At 42.1% G+C, this 22950-nt stretch overlaps 1 protein-coding gene across 7 annotated transcripts; it reads left to right on the top strand.

The window, feature by feature from the left end:
* On the top strand, window positions 1-22375 carry CCR4 (C-C motif chemokine receptor 4). 7 transcript variants are annotated; one of them, XR_011075753.1, is made up of 6 exons: window positions 13-87; window positions 4498-4656; window positions 6252-6371; window positions 6551-6704; window positions 7419-7491; window positions 7909-8205. XR_011075753.1 is itself a non-coding variant. In XM_068559014.1 (2 exons), exon 2 carries the CDS (start codon window positions 19993-19995, stop codon window positions 21070-21072), a length of 1080 nt encoding a protein of 359 aa, XP_068415115.1. In that variant the 5' UTR covers window positions 13-87; window positions 19943-19992; the 3' UTR covers window positions 21073-22375. The 7 variants fall into 7 exon arrangements, 1 of the variants encoding a protein (XP_068415115.1); XR_011075752.1 differs by lacking the exon at window positions 4498-4656; XR_011075754.1 differs by lacking the exon at window positions 6252-6371.
* The last annotated feature ends 575 nt before the right edge of the window (window positions 22376-22950 follow it).

Here is a 22950-nt window from a genome sequence, read left to right as displayed (position 1 = left end):
CCTGAGCCACAACCTCAGAGCTGGGGCGGCTGTTAACTGCCCTCCGCTGCCATGTCGTTTCTTTACAGACTCGCTGGTCCCTGACAGGTAATTTGACTGGGGAGCGGGGGAGGGACCAGGCGCCAGGAAGTGGGGAAGGGGAGGCTGTGGAACCAGGGCAGCGGCTTTCACCCACCTCGGAGCACTGGAAGGCGGGGGAGCCGCCCAGGTGAGGGCCAGGCTGTGGGGGGACCGGGCCCCATCTCCCCCCCCAAAACTGCCTCAGGGCATAGCAGTCCCCCTGGCCGGCGACCCTGGGCCGTTTCCTCCCCTCAGTGAGCCTCTGTGACATGGGGACAGACTGGGGGGTGAGGACAGGCCGTTGGGGCCAAGGTCTTACTTGGCGTCGAAGGGTCGCCTGGGGCCGGGAGGACGAAAATGATTCATCAACCGTCAGTCCCCTTTGCAATGACTGGATTTGCTCTTTGATGAACATGTTGGCCTCTTCTTGACTTCACACTGATACATTTGTTCATAATTAGAAAATAATGCATATTTCATTCTTTGGAGTTTGCAAAAAAGAGAAAACTAGCTGGTGGCTCCAATCCTCACCTGATTGGAAGGAAGAATTGTCAGGGCTAAGCCTTAGGAAGGAGCTGTAGAAGTTGTAGTGAGCTTGAAAGAAAAAGAAGACTGGTCTTTGGGGTGCAAAAGAAAGCAAGGAGATGGGAATTGACCACCTCATGGGGGTGTTCCTAAGGTTTACCTATGAGATAAAGCCTTGCACCCAATACCTGGCAACCACTAATCTGTTCTCAATCTCTATAATTTTGTCGAGAATGTTATAAAAATGGAATCTTACAGTTTGTAACCTTTTGAGATTGCATTTTTCATTCAGCATAATTACCTTGCAATCCATCCAAGTTCTTTTTTTTTTTTTTTTTTTTAATATTTATTTATTTATTTGACTGCGCCGGGTCTTAGTTGCGGCACGTGGGATCTTTGTTGCTGCATGCAGGATCTTCACTGTGGCATGCGGAATCTTGAGCTGTGGCATGAGGACTCTTAGTTGCAACATGCATGTGGGATCTAGTTCCCTGACCAGGGACCAAACCCGGGCCCCCTGCATTGGGAGCGCAGAGTCTTAGCCACTGGACCACCAGGGAAGTCCCCATCCAAGTTCTTGTGTGTAGCTTGACACTTGTTTTTAGGAGAGGTTGGGGTTCTTTGTGGACCCATGAAGTGATATGGGCTGACTCCTCTTAGCCAGATCTAATGTCAGGAAAAGATGGCTCAGAGCTCAAGCACTGGATATTAATCTAGGCTCCATCACTTACCAACTTTATGATGTTGGCATGGCTACTAATACGTGTGTATCTCAATTTCCCCATCTACATATGGAAGATAGTGAAAAAATCTACTTCATAGAGTTATTGTGAGGATTTCAATGGATAGATATATATTCAGTAGAGTATATATTACAAAGTAAACATTCAGTAGTTCATCTTTTAGAGTTCTCTTATTATCCATTTTACTCATGTCCATGTGAGAGAATAAGATTGATTGAATTATGGCTTTTCTTATTTGAAAAGGCCCGTGATTACTTCAGCCTATGTCTAATATCCATTACCATTAATATGATGATCTACCACACTAAATCTTTTACCATCTTCAGACAGCTGGTGGTATAATCCTCCTAGACTTCAGACTATACTACTAATGTACAGTAATCAAAACAGTGTGGTACTGGCACAAAAACAGACTCATGGGTCAATGGAACAGAATAGAGAGTCCAGAAATGAACCCATACACCTATGTTCAATTGTCTATGACAAAGGAATCAAGAATATACAATGGAGAAAAGACAGTCTCTTCAACAAGTGGTGCTGGGAAAACTGGATAGCTCTATGTAAAACAATGAGATTAGAATAGTCCCTCATACTGTATACAAAGATAAACTCGAAATGATTTAAAGACCTACATGTAAGACCAGAAACCATAAAACTCCTAGAAGAAAACGTAGAACACTCTTTCACATAAGTCATAGCAATATTTTTTTGGATCAGTCTTCTAAGGCAAAAGAAATAAAAGCAAAAATAAATGAATGAGACCTGATTAAACTTAAAAGCTTTTGCACAGCAAAGGAAACCATTGACAAAATTAAAAAAAACCTACGGAATGCGAGAAAATATTTGCAAATGATATAACAAGGGGTTAATATTCAAAATATATAAATAGCTCATACAACTCAATATCAAAACACAAACAACCCAATCAAAAATGAACAGAAGACCTAAATAGACATTTTTGCAAAGAAGATGGCTAACAGGTACATGAAAAGGCACATCAAAAGATGCTCAACTTTGCTAATCATCAGAGAAATGCAAATCAAAACCACAACAAGATATCACCTCATATCTGTCAGACTGGCTGTCATCAAAAAGTCTACAAATAACAAATGTTGGAGAGGATGTGGTGAAAAGAGAACCCTTGTACAGTGTTGGTAGGAATGTAAATTGGCACAGTCACTGGAAAACAGTGTGGAGGTTCCCAAAAAACTAAAAATTGCACTCTTGGCTATATATCCAGAAAAAACAAAAAGGCTAAATCAAAAAGATACATGCACCCCAATGTTCATAGCCACACTATTTACAATAGCCAAGACATGGAAGCAATCCAAGTGCCCATTAACAGACAATTGGATTACTAAGATGTGGCATATATACACAATGGAATATTATTCAGCCATTAAAAAAGAGAATGAAATTCTGCCATTTGCAGCAATATGGATGGACCTAGAGAATATTATGCTTAGCAAAATGTCAGACAAAGACAAATACTGTATGATATCACTTATATGTGGAATCTAAAAAATAATACCAATGTTTTCAGACTCATTGAAAACAAACTTGTGGTTACCAAACGGGAGAGGAAAGGGAGAAGGGACAAATTAGGGGTACAGGATTAACAGATACAAACTACTATGTATAAAATAGATAAACAACAATGATATACTGTATAGCAAGGGAATTATAGCCATTATCTTGTAATAACTTATAATGGAGTATAATCTTGAAAAATGCTGAATCACTGTGCTGTACACCTGAAACTAATAAAATATTGTAAATCAACTTTTTGAATAAAAAATAATAAAGATATAAGAAAAGAAAAAAGAAAATAGAATATTTGGTATTTTAGGTAATAGGAAATGCTAGGGAGAAAAAAGGAGAATGGGGATTAAAAGAATATGTCAGAGAGTATTGAAATTTTCATTTGGATTACAGTTGAAGACCTCATTCAGAAAGTAATTTTTTTGGTAAAAACTTGAAAGGAATGGGAGAATTTACTGTACATATCTGAAAGAAGAATATTCAAAGCAGAGGAAAAACCAAATGTAAATGACCTGAGGTGGCAACATGCCTTGTGGCATCTTTGAGGCAAAGGCTAGTGTTGAGGGAGAAAGGAAGAGATGGTAGGAAATGAGGTTAGAATATTAAGGGTAGATCATGTAGTGTCTTAAAGTCATAATAAGGGCAACTGACTTATGTATACATGTAACAGTTTCATTTAGATATAATTCACATACCATAAAATTCACCTTTTTAAAGGGTACAATCCAGTGGCTTTTTGTATATTCACCGAGTTTTGCAACCATTATCATAATCAATTATAGAACATTTTCATCACCCCAAAAAGAAACCCCATACTCATTAGTAGTCACTCACCATTCTCTCATCCTCCTCTCCCCCAACCCTATGTAACCATTAATCTACTTTCTATCTTTATAGATTTGCCTATTCAGGCATCTCATGTAAATGAAATAATATCTGGTCTTTTGTGACTGGTTTCTTTCACTTACCATAATGTTTCCTAGGTTTATCCATGATGTAGCATGTATTAGTACTTCATTCCTTTTTATAGCTGAATAATAGTTCATTGTATGGCTATATTACATTTTGTTTATCCAGTCATCAGTCTTCCAAAGTGGCTGCACCACTTTGGAAAACTGTTTTCCAAAGTGGCTGCACCATTTTACATTCCCACAGTAATGTGTGAGGGTTCCAGTTTCTTTATGTTCTTGTCAACACTTGTTACTATCTGTCTTTTGGGTTATAGCCATCCTAGTGGATATGAAGTTGTATATCATTGGGGTTTTGATTTACATTTCCCTGATAGTTAATGATGTTCACCATTTTTACATGTGCTTATTAGCTGTTTATATCTCTTCTTTGAAGAAATGTCTATTCAGCTCCTTTCTTCATTTTAAATTTGGTTATTTGTCTTATTAAGTTGTAAGGGTTTTTATATATTCTGGATACAAGTCGCTTATCAGATATATATATTTTTTCCCATTTTGTGGGTTGTCTTTTTACTTGATGGTATCCTTTGAAGCATAAAAGTTTTTGTAAGTCTAATTTACTTTTTTTGTTGTTGTTGTGCTTTTGTTATATATCTAAGAAGGCTTTGCCTAATCCTGGATTACATTTGATAACTCACAATATCTTAACTTGTGGCTAGGATTAATTTGAAGATACTAAACTGTACCTTCTGTCACCTGCTGGCAAGATTCATTACCCTAATACTGCAGTTTTCAAAGTGTGGAATGTGGCGCCCTCTGGTGGGAACCAGAGATTCTTTTACAGTGTTTGCAAGTCCAAAACTATTTTCATAATAATGGTAAGATGTTATTTGCCTTTTTCACTGTGTTGATATTTGCACTAATGGTGCAAAAGCATTGGCAGGTAAAACCACTGGCAGCATCATCACATTGTAGCCTCTGGGAAATTTCATTGTACATTCTTTATTAAAAAAAAAAAAATATATATATATATATATATATATATTTGGTTGCACCGGGCCTTAGTTGTGGCACGTGGGCTCCTTAGTTGCAGCATACATGTGGGATCTAGTTCCCTGACCAGGGATCATATCCGGGCCCCCTGCATTGGGAGCGCGGAGTCTTAACCACTGTGCCACCAGGGAAGTCCCCTCATTGTACATTCTTTAGGACATAGAAGAAAAAAATTAAAAACAGATACATAGTTGACCCTTGAACAACACGGGTTTGAACTGCACGGGTCCACTTATAGGTGGATTTTTTTCAATAGTAAAGGCTACATTACTACACGATCTGATCCTAGGTTGGTTGAATCCATGGACATGGAACTGCGTACTTGGAGGGCCCGCTTAATTTATAGTCAGATTTTTGACCACATGGATGGTGGGTGTCTCTAACCTCGATGTTGTTCAAGGGTCAACTGTAATTCTAGAAATTCTTTAGAATTTAGAAGTTAAAATTATTTACTTTGGTATTAGTAGTAGTATTACAAAAATAGTTTTGACCTCATAGGCCCCTTGAAACAATCCTGAAGCCCCTTTAGGGGTCCAAGGACCACACTCCAAGAACCACTGTACTGCCATAATAGATCCTTTGATGGAAGAATTATTTGAAATGCACTTTAAATTTCTACCAGTATCACTTATATATTGAGGAATCTTTGATCTAATTAAATATTAATTTTTGGGGGGTTGGGGAGAAGGAAGGGATTCTCCTTGCAGCAAGTAAGGAGAACACCGGGGATATTTTCCCAAAGAGGTGTCTCCCCGAACTGCAAAATTGGGGAAGTTTTAAACTAAAGGTACGTGCATATTCAGGAGGGGGCTTGAGCTGAGGAGAATTCAGCATAGAATTGGGGCAAAGGTCGACAGAGTCCAAGCTTTAGTTGGTTGAAGTCAGGAGGGTCAACATCACCATTCTATCCTCCACCTGGGTGGGGGCCTTATTAGTTCCTGCAGAACTGGTGTCAGGACTTACTGAAGCTCAGGTTCTTTATGCCTTGTCACAGAAAGAATCCACTGAGAGACAAAGTGATCGGTAAGAAGTGGCTTTATTTAGAGAGGTACACATTCCGTAGACAGAATGCGGTCCGTCTCAAAAAGTGAGAGCGGCCCTGGGAAAAACACACTGCACGGACAGAGTGTGGGCCATCTCAGAAGGCAAGAGTCTAAATATTTATATTTAATTTAGTTTTCGTATGTGACTTTCAGTATATTTTAAATTAGTACATTATTTCTGTTTTTAACTTTTTTTTCTAAATTCTGTGATGAAAAGACTGCACATGCATATAATCAGATTGTGGCCCTTAAAATAACTGCCAAAATGAAGCATTGAATCCTAGTTTGGGTGCAAGAACAATAGTCAAGATCTGTCATATGACATAACAGCTGGGGTAATATCTTTATCATTAAACTAATTATGTGAATTTTTCTAGGTTTTAGCCTACAGTAATATTTCGCCCCAAATATTCCAAGCTCTGTAATAAACTATGACTGCTAAACCATAAGGTGGGTGGGAATGATATTGTTGATGATCGTCTTGAGCACATTCATAGGTAAGAATTCTGAAACTTAACTCTCAATTTCTTGAGAAGGGATATTTTTTCACATGTAAATTTTCCACATGTTTAAGAATGATAATATTCTTTGGATCCTCCAAATTAATTCTGAGCTGAATTTAAATGTTAGATATAAAATAAGATTGAATTGAAAAACTGGTTACATTACCTCATAGCACATGACCCATGAGAGGCCCTAGTATGCAGATGAGGATGTGACAGTGAATTTGGAGTGGCATTCAACTCTGGAGCATGCTTCAATAGAAGCATCAAGCAGAAACTCTTAGAGAAGCTGAAAGAAGCTAAAGCATTTAAAAACATATTAAATGGGTGAGTTTAAATACTATAGTTATTCCCTTAGTTGCAAAACTTAGTTGATTAGAATATTTTGCTCATGAATAAATGATGTAAGTTACACTCAACATGGAAAATGCATTTCTTTGTTTCAGTCTCATAATTCTAAAATCAGTTTTGTATGTTAAAATATGTTTAATGTAGCTTGACTGACACTTTTGACCAAATCAGTCCCACTTCTCAATTATATGCAAGAATGATCCTTTTCCAGCACTCAGTTATTGATCACAACATCTCTTCCTTTTTTCCTTAAATAAACCAAGACGTTCAAATAAATATATCTTGGAACTGCTAACAATGTGTGCATGTCCCATGAAGTAAAATGAGCCCCGTTTCAAAAAAAGTATGCGGGAGGAGGGCTTTTGTAATGCAGATATACCATTGTACCGTGGATACATTTTAGTACATGAGCTTTTTATTACATCATGTCATTGTGTAGGTGTGAGTACTGCTTATATAATATTTGCACCCAAAAGTGTATGTATACAGGGACACACACACACAAGCTAACACACACACACATTCTTGTTTGATAACATATTCACAGTATCATTTTGTGTTTTATTATATAAACTTTAAATATTTTCAGAAAAGAGCAAAAGTTAATTTTCTCTACATGACATTTTTAAGTACCATAGATAATATATGAAAAATGTTTTCTGATTAAAAATACATTTTATCTTATATTAGGTATCACTTCTTATCTTGGAATGTTCTCAAATATCATAGCATGAGAGAATCACAGTGGCTATGTGGATATAAGGTAAATATTCAGTCTTTCCTACTTCATCTCCCTCTCCACATTGACTTCTGGCACTTAGGAAGGCTTGGTATATCCCAGCTCTTAACCCTTGGTGCTAATATTTAAGCAGATTCTGGGACTAAGTGTTGACGTGGGAGTGTCAGGGAAATGGCAGGGCCGGAGGAGGCCAGAGGAAAGAGAAGAGGGAGGATAGGGATATCTATTCCTAAGAGATGGGAGAGACAGTGTCTGACACCTGGGAACACTGAGGAGGGAGTAAACCCTAAGGGAATATGGCCCAGGGTTTCTCCCAACTGCTTCTAAGCAGTTTTGTTTTTCTTTGTTGAAAGCCCTGGGTTTTGCAGTTCAGGGCTTCATTATTTAGCACATCATGGAGCCATTATTTTCCAACAGATTTTTCTCCTCTTTTTACCCTAGACCAAAAAAAGATGGCAGCAACAGACCATGGTGTACCCCTGCAGTCTGTTTTCCAGTCTCCACAGCCACCTTCTGCCTCCACAGGTCCCACCCAAGGATTCTCAGAGCTGCAGGAATGAGATTTTTTTCCAACTTCTTTCCTCATGGTGACTCCTCATGTACCCTCTTGAGGGCTGTGGTAAACTGTTTCTCTGTAGTAAAAATGCCCGTGATACTCTTCTCTACTGCCTCTCTCACATATAAGATGGCAGTATTAAAATTCCTCATATTGAATGTACTGTCATATTTCCAAAATTATTTACATGGTAAAATAAAAATACATTCTTTGAATATGCAGAGCTGTATTTTATATTTTGTGTCTTCAACTGTGTTTAACAAGGAAGGAATAGAACCTTGGGTTAAGATGGGAGGAAGAACCTCACAGGGCTGACTTACAGCTAGAAAGTCAGGATTGGAGGCAGTTGGTTATTCCAGAGACAGGATTTGGTGGATTGTAGGTGTGTTGGGTGGTAGTTGCTCTGGAGGAGGAAGGGTGGTCGTTGCTCTGTGTGGAGTATATGTCCTGAAGAACTGATGGAACATGTTGGTATCTAGCAGTATGGAAGGGACCTCTAGAGTCTAGGCCCTGTTCCCTGGAGACTCTGCTGCCCATCAACAGTCTCCCATTGTTTTTTTTATACTATTTCTCAGGGTCAAATAACTGCAATTTCACCAGTTGGGCTATAGTCGCCGGGGGGTGAGGGGGTGATAGACAGTATTCGGGGGGCTTCCTAATAATGTAAAAAGTCTGTCTCTGGAAGAAAGTCATTGAAATTGGCCTCCATAACTGAGGGATGATTCAGCAAATAAACTCATAAATCATATGGTTACATATATGTTTCTATTGATTAGGTACAGCAAAGATGAAAAGGCAGGAGTGTTGCCCCAGCCTGCTCCAGTGTTTGGCATTCTTTATTGTGTGAATTTGAGGAAAGAGATGAGCAAGGTTCTTAGATCAACCATACAGCTTCTTCCAGCCTCTCCCAAGCAGAAGCAAGGGGAACGGGTTGAGGAGCTGTGTTGCCGAAGCGGCTACTGGGAGCGGCAGTAGGTGTTTGGCATCTCCTGCTGGTCAGTGTTGAGCAGTTAGGGGGCAGGGAGCCATGACCAACTCCTCTGAAGCCATGCCCCCATGCTGCTCCCTTGGTTGGTATGCTGTGAGGCACCACCCCTCCTTGTGCCCTACAGACAAGACCCTTGTGAGCCTGAGCCAGGCTGGAGTGAAGGCTTTATCCGCTGCCTACCATATTTCTCTCACTTTCTCCTCTCTGGGCCACTGGTGGGTTTTGTATAGGGGTAGGGGTGTCGGAAGTTAGGGTCCAGAAGCTCAGGGGTTGGTGGGAGGGCTGGGCCCCACTCTCCTCAGAGCGTGAGGGCTCGCACTGGGGGGCAGGCTGTGAGGTGTCCGAGTCTCACCCAGAAAAAAATCCACCTCAGGGGATTGAAATACCCTCTGGCCAATGACCCTGGGCAGTTTTTTCCCCTCAGTGAGTCTCTAACTGTAACATGGGGACCAGCTGGGTGGGAATGAGGTCGTTGGACTCTGGACTCCAGCTCTCTTCTGGCGTCAAGCGTCACTCCTGGGAGGAGTAAGGTGTGTAATCAACCATCGATCTGTTTGAGATGATTGGATTTGTTCCTTCATGAACACTGGCCTCCGCTTGACTTCACACTAATACATTTGTTCATAAAAAGAGAATAATGCATATTTTATTATTCAGAATTTGGCAGTACTTGTGTGTTATATTTAGTTCCTTGGATGCAAAGAGGAAATAAGCTGTAGTCTCCTATCCTCACCTAACGGGAAGGAAAATTGTCAGGGTTAAATCCAAAGAAGTGGTGCTGCACACTGGCTAAGCTGGCCCTGGGTGTGCTTTGGGGGCAGAAGAAAACCATCAGGAGCTCAAAAGAAAACAAGGAAGTGGAAGGTGACTATCCCATGGGGTGTTCCCAAGAGCTACCTACTGGATGGAGCCTTAGACACATCTGCATCACTGTGCTCAGAGGTAGAGCTAACGTTCAATTAGAAAGAAGAGCATCGATGAGATCATGGTTTCTCTTATTTCAAAGAATGCTGATGCCAGTGATGACTTCAGCCTGTGTCTGATCTCAGTTACCATTAGTGTCCCTCCCCGCCTACTACACTGAGCATCACCATCCCAAACAGGTTTCCTGCCCTCTCTCTATTCCTTGCCTCTGACCCCACTGTTTCCTTAGCCTTGCCAGTCAGTCCTTACGTCATGCCTTCATTTGGCAGATATGGTTGGCAAATATCAACTATTCTTAGGAGCCTTCCTTCATTCCAACAAGCAGATCCAGGTATGATTTCTGTTCTATTATAGACTTGTGCTCATATCTCACTTACTCAGTATTATACTTTATAAAATTATCTCTTTATTTTATTATACAGTTCTGTTCAATCTTATTTTACATAATATTCTATCATAACTATCTTCTTACATTGTCATCTCCTCCACTGGATTGTGAACTGGTGCCCTGAAACATGGACACTTCCTCTTGAAATCACCATTGTCCAGTATGTAGGAGATGTTCAGGAAATCTTGTTGAATCATTGAATGAATTTTCACCTAGGAGAATTGGTCACAACTTAAATTCTTAGGAAAAAATCTCTTGCTTTTGTTGTTGTTGTTGTTGGCTAGGAAGATTGCACATTATTCCATTATCATTTATTACTAATTGTATTTTCTATTTGGTGAATTGTTACTTTTATACTTTTTGCCCATTACTGAAGTCTTAAGTTTCTTGGTTATGTCATATAAAGTAATCTGTGTAAGATATTCATTCAGTGAATAATTTTGAGCATATCCCATGTGTGACATTGTTTTAGGTGCTAGAGATGTGTAGTTAACAAAGAAACAAAAATCCTTGCATGGCACCTAAATGTCCATCAACAGAGGAATGGATAAAGAAGATGTGGTGGTACATATATACAATGGAGTATTACTCAGCCATAAAAAAGAATGAAATAATGCTATTTGCAGCAACATGGATGGACCTAGAGGTTATCATACTAACTGAAGTAAGTCAGAGAAAAACAGATGTTATATATTAATGCATATATGTGAAATCTAGAAAAATGGTACAGATGGGTCTACTTGCAAAGCAGATATAGAGACACAGATGTAGAGAACAAACGTATGGATACCAAGGGGGGAAAGGGGTGGGGGTGGGATGAATCGGGAGATTGGGGTTGACGTATATACACTACTATGTATAAAATAGATAACTAATGAGAACCTACTGTATAACACAGGGAACTCTACTCAGTGCTCTGTGGTGACCTAAATGAGAAGGAAATCCAAAAAGCAGGGGATATGTGGATATGTGTAACTGATTCACCTTACTGTACAGCAGAAACTAACACAACATTGTAAAGCAGCTATATGCCAATAAAAAAAAAAAAATCCTTGCATGTTTGGTAGAATTTTCCTATAAAACCATCCTGAGGTTTTTTTGGTTTTTTTTTTAACTTTGTTTTTGTGCAAAGCATTTAAACTACTGATTCAATTTTTGAGTGATTATGTCAATTTTTATTTCAATTTTTGACTGGTTTATACTTCTTTAATTTTTTTTTAATTAATTAATTAATTTATTTATTTTTGGCTGTGTTGGGTCTTCGTTTCTGTGCATGGGCTTTCTCTAGTTGCGGCGAGCGGGGGCCACTCTTCATTGCGGTGCGCGGGCCTCTCACTATCGCGGCCTCTCTTGTTGTGGAGCACAGGCTCCAGACGCGCAGGCTCAGTAGTTGTGGCTCACGGGCCCAGTTGCTCTGCGGCATGTGGGATCTTCCCAGACCAGGGCTCGAACCCGTGTCCCCTGCATTGGCAGGCAGATTCTCAACCACTGCGCCACCAGGGAAGCCCTATACTTCTTTTTGAGACAATTTTGGTAGGTAGATTTTTCTAGGAATTTATCCATTTCATTTAAGTTTTCAAATTCATTGTAATAAAATCATTCATATTATTTATTATCTTTTAAGTCTCTGCTCTGTATTTATTTCTCCCTTTACATTCCCAAGATTGTTTCCTATTTTTTCTTTACTTATCTTCCTAGAGTTTTGTCAATTTTGTTATTGTTTTCAAATACTTTTATGGGTCTATTTTACTTTCAATTTCTTTTTTTTTAAATACATTTATTTATTTATTTATGGCTGCATTGAGTCTTCGTCGCTGTGTGCGGGCTTTCTATAGTTGTGATGAGTGGGGGCTACTCTTCATTGCGGTGCACAGGCTTCTCATTGCGGTGGCTTCTCTTGTTGTGGAGCGTGGGCTCTAGGCACGTGGGCTTCAGTAGTTGTGCCATGTAGGCTCAGTAGTTGTGGTACACAGACTTAGTTGCTCCATGGCATGTGGAATCTTCCCGGACCAGGAATCGAACCCATGTCCCCAGCATTGGCAGGCGGATTCTTAACAACTGCGCCACCAGGGAAGCCCCACTTTCAATTTCTGTTTAACTAATTTCTCTCTTATGTTTATTATTTTTTCCTTATACTCTTTTTCTTCTTCTTCTTTTTTTTTTTTTCCACACCGCACAGCTTGCAGGATCTTCCCCGACCAGGGACTGAACCTGGGCCACCTCAACGAAAGCCTGGAATCCTAACCACTAGGCCACCAGAGAAGTCCTTCCTTATACCCTTTTTGAGTTTCTTCTACTCTTCCTTTTTCTGCAGTTTCTTTTTCAAGTTAAACACTTCTTACCAATTTGTAGCCTTTCTTCTTTTCTGGTATAAACATTTAAGGTCTAAATTTTCCTCTAAGAGCCTCTTTAGCTGCCGACCACAATTTTTGTTGTTGTTGTTTGTTTTTTTCGGCCGCACTGCACAGCATGCAGGATCTTAGTTCCCCCACCCACACCCCCTGTAGTGTAAGCTTGGAGTCTTAATCACTGGACCGCCAGAGAAGTCCCTGACCACAATATTGGATAAATGATATTTTATTATCATTCAGTTATAAGTGTTTTCTATTATCTATAGTATTTTCTTTGACATCCAGGTTACATGAAAATGTGCTTTCTAGTTTTCAAATGTGCAGTAATTTTTAGTTATCATCAAAAAACAAAACAAAACAACCCATTTGTAATTTAATTGTTTGCAATCTTTTATTTCCTTTCCAAAGTTTTGTCTGTTTCTTCAGACCTCCCCCGTAATATAGTGTGTTCAAATGCTTTCTTGACCCAGTTTTGAGGCCCGGTCAGTTCCCCTTTTTGAGGAGTTAGGTCCATACCCCAGTCACTTCCCCCATTAGCCTCTTGTGTGTACTCTGGGATCACTAGGAACCAGCCCTAATTGTCCTGGGGATTGGGAACCAGATGACTAGGGACAACTCCTCTGCTCCAAGCCTACAAAGTTTTTCAACTTAGCCAATCAACAGAGAACTCTTGAAAGCTAACTAACCCCACCCTGCTTGCCATACATAAGTTGCCCCCTACAGCTCTAGCTTGCTGTTACTCTGTCCTTGGGTCCAACCCCTGTGTGGCTTACCTGACAGCCTTCTCTCATTTTAAGCTGTATTAACAGGTCTGACACCAAATCCTGGATGCTTTATCACCTCTGCTCTGCAGCAGAGGTCCATGGAGCTCCTCCTGAAGGCCTTGGGAGTTTTTGCCTTCCAGTGTCAGACACGCTGGGTGGCTACGGTACCTGTGGCCCGGGGATTGTATTTTGATGTCTTTGATCTTGAAATAAGGCTTGGTCCACCAGGGGGCGCTGTAGGCTCACACTATCACTTTGTTTCTTGTTGAAAGTCTGTGCTGTGCAGCATATGGCATACCACCTTGCTTTGAGGGAGGGTTTGCTCTGGGTATTTTTTTGTTGGTCACCTTCTCTCTGGTCAGGTTTCAGAAACTTAGCTCAATAAAAGATATTGTCCATGAAAATGTCGGGAGGGTAGGCATTAACACTGACTGTGTCTCTGGCTGTGTTGCCTTGAGTGCACCACCTCCCTTCTCTGGATTCTTAAAATTTCATCCTTTTGTCTTTTTTTTTTTTTTTGTGGGTGGGAATATTGTTTAGTTTTGAATCCCTTACTGGAGGGAAAACCTATTTAGTGTTTCTCCAGGACACTATCATTATTACTTTGCAAACCTGAAGACCGACTTTCTCCAGGGCAGTAACCTTTGCAACTTGGAAATCTGAAACCTGCTTTTTTTAAAAAAAATTAATTAATTAATTAATTTATTTATTTATTTATTTTTGGCTGTGTTGGGTCTTCGTTGCTGCACACGAGCTTTCTTTAGTTGTGGTGAGCAGGGGCTACTCTTCGCTGTGGTGCGCGGGCTTCTCATTGTCGTGGCTTCTCTCGTTGCAGAGCACGGGCTCTAGGCACGTGGGCTTCAGTAGTTGTGGCACGTGGGCTCAGTAGTTGTGGCTTGCGGGCTCTAGAGCTCAGGCTCAGTAGTTGTGGCGTACGGGCTTAGTTGCTCCGCGGCATGTGGGATCTTCCTGGACCAGGGCTCGAACCCATGTCCCCTGCGTTGGCAGGCGGATTCTTAACCACTGCGCCATCAGGGAAGCCCTGAAACCTGCTTTTAACCCGAACAGCAACTCAGAAATTGATTGTGGCCCACTGAGTCTAAATCAAAATATTTCCTGGATTCCTAGTTATGGCTTAAGGGCAACATGCCAGGCTCACCCATTTCAAGAGAGAAAGCTATTCCTGTGTGTTTTATTTATCCTACTAATTTTCACAGCTGGTGCCATTTTGAGCACATATCTGTACCAGGCACCATGCTAAGTGTTTTACAAACATTAGGTCATTAATCTTCCCACAATCCTCAGGCTTTATCACCCTTTTTTACAGATGAGAAAATTGAGGTTCGTATAGCTAGTACATGGTGACCCTGAGATCCAAACCCAGACTGAGCAGGACTCAAAAAGCAAGTGCCCTCAGCTAACATGGACCCTGGAGCTTGGGCTTATCCCCACTCATGGGGCCAGGTGCCTGTCACATGGCCAGTCCGTCAAGGGAGCACCAACTAGCTTTAAGGGACCATCTCCAGACCCACAATGACCAACTACCACTGATGACAATTTGGACATTCAGATATCATCTGTTCTAGAACTTACCACTTCTCCCCCCTCCATGGAGGGTCCATGGAGACTTAGGCAACATGCTCAGATGGCCTTGCCCAGGGTAACTCGTCCCTCAAGTCCTCTAATTCCATGGTGGAACCTTCCTCAGGTTCTGCATTTCTAAAAATAAGTTACTCTGTATAACGGGCATAGAGTTACTGGTCAAATTGTTACTGAATCAGGTCGTATGGACCCCTGCTCGGGCCCTAGCCCAGCTGAGGCCCCCTGCCTCAGCAGGGAAGTTTCAGGTTCGTGCAGCCAGAAACAAAAACGAAGCTGAGATTGATGCAGTGCAAGCTTTATTAAATGGCCTGAGAATGGAGAAGCAGGAACTTTGTTTACGGATGAGCTTCTCGCCCACGTGGCACAACTTTGGGTCATGGCCGTGAGCAGGGGTGTCATTTAGCAGCTGATGTAGTGAAATCAGCATAGAATGAGGCTCAGGGGTTGCTGGAGGTCAGATTCATCTTGGTTCCAGCTGGTTCTATCTGGGTTTTTGTTTTTCTCTTCCTATAACTCCCCTTTTTTGTCTCCAGACCCTGTGACTTAAAGATATATGTTAGTTCCTGTGCAAGGGAGGGGTTGGCGGGTTTTGAGCAAGGATCTGGTGTCAGCTCTGGCAACAAAATATATCTGGGACGTTTTTACTCTACATCTGCTTCCGGAGTTCATGATACTATTAGCACTGGAAAGCACTGCCGTAAGGAACTGTATTTAACCTGAATCCAAGCCCAGCATTCTCTAAGGTTATTTGTCCATTTCCTTTTCACAGGATTTCTATGAATCTGGCTCCACAGTTCACAGGTGGGAATATTGCTGTAGCTGAGGAGTCCTCAGCCTCAGCACTGCTGGCCTTCTGGGCTGGATGACTGTATTGTGGAGGGCTGGCCTGTGTGCGGTAGGATTTTAAGCAGCATTTCTGGTCTTCTCCCATTAGTAGCCAGAAGCAACTCCCCCCACCCTAAACAAACCTTACTCTTATATATATAAAGCATATATATTTGCATATATATATACGAAACATAAGCAGATTTACTATTTATCTGTGGTATTATTATTATTATTAATTTGGCTGCACCGAACAGCTTGTGAGATCTCAGTACCCAGACCACGGATCGAACCCGGGCCACTGAATCCTAACCATTTGACCACCAGGGAACTTCCCTATTTATCTGTGGTATTAAAATATATCATGGGGAGGTGATTAGGAAAAAAAAATCCAAAAAGACTCCTTGGGAGGGGTGATAATGGAAAAAAAAAGCTTGATAAACACCGCTCTAGCTCAATTTTTCAGTTCTTATTTATGCAAATTCCTCAGGAAAAATGACATTTGTGGCTCTTGTAAGCTGAACCAAAGAGCCAAGCAACTGTGGACACATAGAAGGAAATGGCTGGGAGCTGGCAGAAGCTGGCAGGATACCGTATAGAAAAGACTCAGGACTGATGTCAGCTCCTTGGCTGTGATGGGTACATGAACCTGAAGAAACTCTCAGCCAGGAGCACTGTCAGGGGAAGCTCTGCTGTGTCTCAGTGGAAGGGGCTTGGGGGAGGGCTCTTCCTGCTGGGAAAGGGGCTTAGAGCTATGTGGTCATGTCACTTTACACCAGGCTGAGGACGTTTATCGAATGTGGTTGACTAGGGCCTCCACGTCACTGCCAGACACACACGTTTGGATACACTTTTCTCTCCTCTTGACTAGCCTTATTCTTGAATAAATCTGGCCTCTCACTCTGACCTCCTCAGATCCCACTGTTTAGACAACACTGAATATCCTGATTGCTGGCCACTGTACATCCATGATGGGGAAATAACAAACAGCCCACTGATCCAGAATATAAAGATCACTTCTACTGCACATAGCCAGCTAAAATGAAAAAATTTAAATTAAAAATCCAACAAATACATTTTAAAACATTTAGAAGTTTCTCTCTTGAAAAACGTAACTTCCCTCATCTTGCAGAGAGCAAACCTTCCCAGCTTTCAGTTTGGGGAAATGAGTGACTAAGAGTTTAACCTGAACCCAAGCTAAGAGTCACTCATTTTCTGCTTCTTACTTCTATCAAAAAACCCCACTTGAACTCAGCGTAGATGGATGAGGAACAGAGCTGGTGCTCACAGGAAGCCACGAGCCCTTCAAAGGCTCCTGTCTTTCTTAGCGCCGTGCTTCTTGAGCAAGCCAGGCACTGCCTCGCAGACCTGCCTTGGAGCCACTTTCAGAAACGCAAGGTAAGGGGCCGGCGTGGCAGGGGGGTGAGGGGGCGCGTTCCCAGGGCCTCAGGCCCTGCGTTGCTTTGTCCACAGGTGTGTGGACTTTGGAAGCGCTGAAAGCTGCCCAGCCACACAGCTAACCCCATCACTCAGGCATCCTGGTCATCTGCTGGTCATTCTGTTGGCACCTGTCCTGCAGCTCACACAACCTACCCTCCCAGCCCTCATCTGACTGGCTCTCGCATACATACAGGGCTCTCCTCCTGCACACATCTGACCTAAGCCACAGGCTCAGAACACACAGCTAATTTTCATTCAACATATACACTTTTCCACTTCTGGCTTCTATCGAGACTCCCAGGTCAAGAAACACCAGCCAAATAAGGCCTGCAGAATAATTCCAGACATTTACCACCTGTGTTGACTTTAGTTTCTTCTCCTGATAATTTCCTAACACCTCAGTCTCTCTTATTCCTTTCATTTTCACTGGTAAAATTATGGAGGAAGGCTAGAATTGTTATTCATTTAACTAGAATTGATAATCATATAACACAGTTTTTTTTTTTTTTTTTTTTTGAGACCCTGAGATGCCCCAGGTCTTCAGCATCTGTTTGCAGGAATAAACCAAAACCTCTCTCTTGAGAAACACATAGCTTGGGTGTTTGGGTGTGTGGTGGTCAGGGTGGGAGATGGGGAATAGATGTGAATTATCGAACAATGTGAAAGGGTTTTGATAAGGAATATCAGGGTGCCACTAAGAAGGATGCCAGAGGAGGTGGCCTTGAGTCGGAAAGCCTCCTGCATTGCTCCGATTCACATGTGGACGTGTGAATAACTTTAAGAAGGTTTTAACCTCATCTGCCAATTTAGATAAGAAATGAGGGTGGTTGGCGAGGTAGAGATTTTCTTTCTGGCTATGATGTGCCTTTTCTAGATCTGTCCTGCTAATTCCCACTCTGATAGGATTCAGTGTGTAAGATTGCTTTTTTACATGTGGTTTTGATGAAAAGGGCAAAAATTTCCCTCCATTTACCCAACTGAATACTGCAACCTTCTACAGGGCCTGGAAAGCACATTTGCTGCATTAGTGTCAGGTTGGCCCGGGAGTGGCCAGTCACCCAGCCTGGGAGGCTAGGTGTGTTCCAACTAAGAATGCGCTCCACAGGGAACATGGGGCTTGGCTGTGGCGTGCTAGGGCCCACCCGCACCAGCTCTCAGGAGCTGATTGTTAAAAATCTTCAGGAATTTTTGAGGCGGTTGGTGGCTTGAACTTGGCCACGGTGGGAGTATTTACACCACGGAAACCAGCAAGAGCCATAAATCAGAGCCCCCCCCCCCCCCCGCCATCCCCCGCACCTCTTTGCCCTCCCAGACCTGGTTCACCAGCACATCACTGGGACTTGGGGCCCGAGGAACAAGTTCTCTACATGGCTGTGTGGCCTTCAGGAGGCATTTAACTTCTCTTGAGTCTTTCACGAGTCATCTACACCATGGCTCAGTATGCTTATTTGGCTTAGAGTACCAGGTTTTTGTTGGAGGGGGGTGTGGGAACAGGAGCACAGGACTGGGATTGAATGTACGATATGAGTGAACATGCTCTGAAATCCTATGAAGTACAAAGCACACAGGAGGAATTAGAATTTTTTTAAAGAAATATTTTCTTGGTCCTTGCCCCCTTTTCTTTTATTCTTTTTTTTTTTTTTTTTTTAATATTATTTATTTATTTATTTGGCTGCATCGGGTCTTAGTTGTGGCACGCAGGAGCTTCGTTGTGGCATGTGGGCTCTCTAGTTGTGGCGCGCAGGCTCAGTTGCCCAGTGGCATGTGGGATCTCAGTTCCCTGACCAGGGATCGAACCCACATCCCCTGCATTGGAAGGCAGATTCTTAACCACTGGACCACCAGAGAAGTCCCAGAATTTTTATATAAAGGCAAGAGGCCAACCTGGTTCCCTTCTAGCCTGATGATTTACCTAAGTCATCACTGAATTTTTGGTGTTACAGTCTGAAGGGGAAACATGCAAAGATTTTAAAATCTTTTTTTAATTTTTTTTTTTTTGGCTTTCATGTCAGAAAGGCCCTGGGTAAAGTTCTGTTGGGCACGTCAGCTAGTCTTGTCATTCTTGCGAGTGATTTCAGTAATGCCAGACTAGCTTTCAGAAATATACTTTTGAAAAACACCTCATCGTTGGGACTTCCCTGGCAGTCCAGTGGTTAAGACTTTGCCTTCCGGTGCAGGGGATGCGGGTTCGATCTCTGGTCGGGGAGCTAAAATCCCACATGCCTCATGGCCAAAAACCCAAAAAACATAAAACAGAAGCAATATTGTAACAAAATTCAATAAAGACTTTAAAAATGGTCCCTATATTGAAAAAGAAATCTTAAAAAAAAAAAGGAAAACCTCTTGTTGATAAGGAGGTTTTACTACCCCCGCTTACAAACGGGAGAACCAGAGCTCCCAGCAGAGGGGTAGGAAAAGTGGCAGAGCTGTAATTTGGAATCTGCCTCCAAAGGGCAGGATTATTTCACTTTGGCTGCACTGCCCTTCAGTTCAAGGACCTGAGCCCTTCCATGTGGGAAGGTTGGGAAGAGTGTATGATGATCTGGGCAAAATACGAAGCAGCTGTGCTCTGTACGCAGCACCGTTCTGATTCGCTTTTGTTCTGATAGAAATCTTGTTGGCTCTTCCACTCATTAGGTTCTTCTGGTTGGGCTCAGACCTGCCGTGAGGAGCCTATACATCTGAAAATGAACCCCACGGGTATAGCAGACACCACCCTGGATGAAAGCATCTATAACAATTATTATCTTTATGAAAGCATCCCCAAACCTTGCACCAAGGAAGGTATCAAGGCATTTGGGGAGCTCTTCCTGCCCCCCCTCTACTCCTTGGTCTTTCTGTTTGGTCTGCTTGGAAATTCTGTGGTGGTTCTGGTCCTGTTCAAGTACAAGCGGCTCAAGTCCATGACCGACGTGTACCTGCTCAACCTCGCCATCTCGGACCTGCTCTTCGTGCTCTCGCTCCCTTTCTGGGGCTACTATGCCGCAGACCAGTGGGTGTTCGGGCTCGGCCTCTGCAAGCTCGTTTCCTGGATGTACCTGGTGGGCTTCTACAGCGGCATATTCTTCATCACACTCATGAGCATCGATAGGTACCTGGCCATTGTGCACGCGGTCTTCTCCCTGAGAGCAAGGACCTTGACTTACGGGGTCATCACCAGTGTGGCCACGTGGGCAGTGGCTGTGCTCGCCTCCCTCCCAGGCCTTGTGTTCAGCACGTGTCATACTGAGCGCAACCACACCTACTGCAAAACCAAGTATTCTTTCAACTCCACGAGGTGGAAGGTTCTGAGCTCCCTGGAGATCAACCTTCTAGGGATGGTGATCCCCGTGGGGATCATGCTGTTCTGCTACTCCATGATCATCAGGACCTTGCAGCACTGCAAAAATGAGAAGAAGAACAAGGCAGTGAAGATGATCTTTGCCGTGGTGGTCCTCTTCCTGGGGTTCTGGACCCCTTACAACGTGGTGCTCTTCCTGGACACCCTGGTGGAGCTGGAGGTCCTTCAAGACTGCACCTTTGAGAGACACCTGGACTATGCCATTCAGGCCACAGAGACCCTGGCTTTCGTTCACTGCTGCCTTAATCCGGTCATCTACTTTTTCCTGGGGGAGAAATTTCGCAAGTACATCGTACAGCTCTTCAAAACCTGCCGGGGCACTTTGGTGCTCTGCCAGTACTGTAGGCTCCTCCCGATTTACCCCGACACCCCCAGCTCATCTTACACACAGTCCACGGTGGACCACGACCTCCACGACGCTCTGTAAAAGATGAAAATGCAAAAAGCAGAGTTAATAATCTTCCCAAATTAAGAGCTTATTTAAAACCGTATTGTAGTAAGAGTTTCCTGAACAAGTACCAGGAAGAAGAATTATATCCACTGCAAAAAACTGTAGGGCTTCTCACCCTGCAGTCAGCTTTTCTTCCTGCCAAGTACAGGTTCAGTGTGGCCAGAGTTCACCCGGACCAAGGTGTCCTTCCTCGCACCAGGCTTTCCTGCAGGGATGAGTAAACCCGAGGAGGATTCTGAGCAGTGTTTCAATGAGGAGATGGATGATTTTGGAAAGGGAAGACCAGTCCCTTCTAACCTGAACTCATGGGATTCTCCAGAGGGGACTGTAGAGAATTGACTGGGGGAGTAAATCGCTACTTCTTGCTGTGAAAATGAGCCCTTTAATTAACTTCTAGCTTTTTGTGAAACAATATAGAAAACTTCGGCATGCTGTCCCAGTGTTTTCCTAAGAATATATCTGAAGCATGGTATACTCCATGAAGTCAGATGTCTGCAGAAACGAATAGTGAAGTAATGAACTTAGATCTTGATTCTTTTATTGTAAAGGATTATTTGTTAATGGAAGCCAAGCTTTCAATGCTGATTACAATAATAAGGAGAAAAAGGCATTAGCGTGGTCTGATTTCCGAACATGAAATACAAGGCATTAACAAATCTAAACATACTTGTGGAAATTCAAGCACAGTTTCATATGCTTGTGGACATGTTTTGTTTTAATTATAACAGATGAATATTCAAATTAAAAAAATAATACATAGGCCCAGACACATTTATTTGGGGTCTTTTACTCATTTACAAACATTTCCTTCAAAACCAAAAATGATGAGGACTAATCAAGTATGACAATTTTTCCTTAATCATTTTGAAGTGCCTGCCGTCAAGTGAGGCAAGAATAAGCCACTAAAAGTTGTTGCTGATGTGGCATAAAAATGACTTTCCAAGGTGTCATCCTCTCTTTTAAAATATTGGCCCTGCTTTTTAACTTTTGGATGACTCAAAAGTTCTTACAAGTCATTTTAATTACGTAATTAATCATTTTACACCATTAAGATAAATCTCTGTTCGTAAAGCCTTAATCAGAATTAAGTAAAGACTTTAACAAAGTCTAGGGATACCTGTAATATCTCCAGAAACAAAACCTATTTTACAGACTATTACCTGAGTTAACCGGTTTAAAATGTTTCTGTAAATTTACACATTATTGCACGCTTTACATTTATAAAGAATGCATTTCCAGAAAATTTATTTTCAGAAGTGATTTTAACAGGGTAAGTTGATGTTGCCTTTATAGAAATACAATAAAATACAATAAAATAAACCCGTGTATGGTTTCTCCTGGTTATGTGTGTGTTTGGTCTCCCGATGGGGATGAGAATCTGAGCCACTAATGTTCCCATTGTCTCGATTAATCATCTTCGCTACATGTCGTAGACGAGACGGATGTCCCCGAGAGGAAGAATTAAAGGGTTCACTGTTAAGATCACCACTTGGGATGGGGAAAGGAGTCGCTACGTGTTGTCACAACAATGCTTGGAGGTTAGAATGGATAAGGAGTGGGGGTGGGCCGGGTTCCTAGGCAGTGTTTCCTTAGAGAACCTCCGCACCATATGGCAGGGTCTGCAAATCCTACCTCTGTGTTTCCTTGTGAGTCTGAGCACATTACTTTCCTCTCTTAGCCTCAGTTTCCTCGCATCTGTAAAGGAGAATATAGTTCAGAGTGACTGAAAAAAGAAATAAGATGATTACTGAAAGCATCTATGTTCCTTGGTCATAGATGAAGTGTGGTTTTGAACTTCCCAGCCAGTGACTGCCTCCCCTTTCCTGAGGGAGCTTGTAATTTCATTCATTTAAT

The sequence above is a fragment of the Eschrichtius robustus genome, chromosome 12 (genome assembly GCF_028021215.1).
Source record: "Eschrichtius robustus isolate mEscRob2 chromosome 12, mEscRob2.pri, whole genome shotgun sequence".
In the NCBI taxonomy this organism is placed as follows: Eukaryota; Metazoa; Chordata; class Mammalia; order Artiodactyla; family Eschrichtiidae; genus Eschrichtius; species Eschrichtius robustus.
The sequence above is the reverse complement of the archived record's forward strand: the minus strand, read 5'-3'. Positions and strand labels throughout refer to the sequence as shown.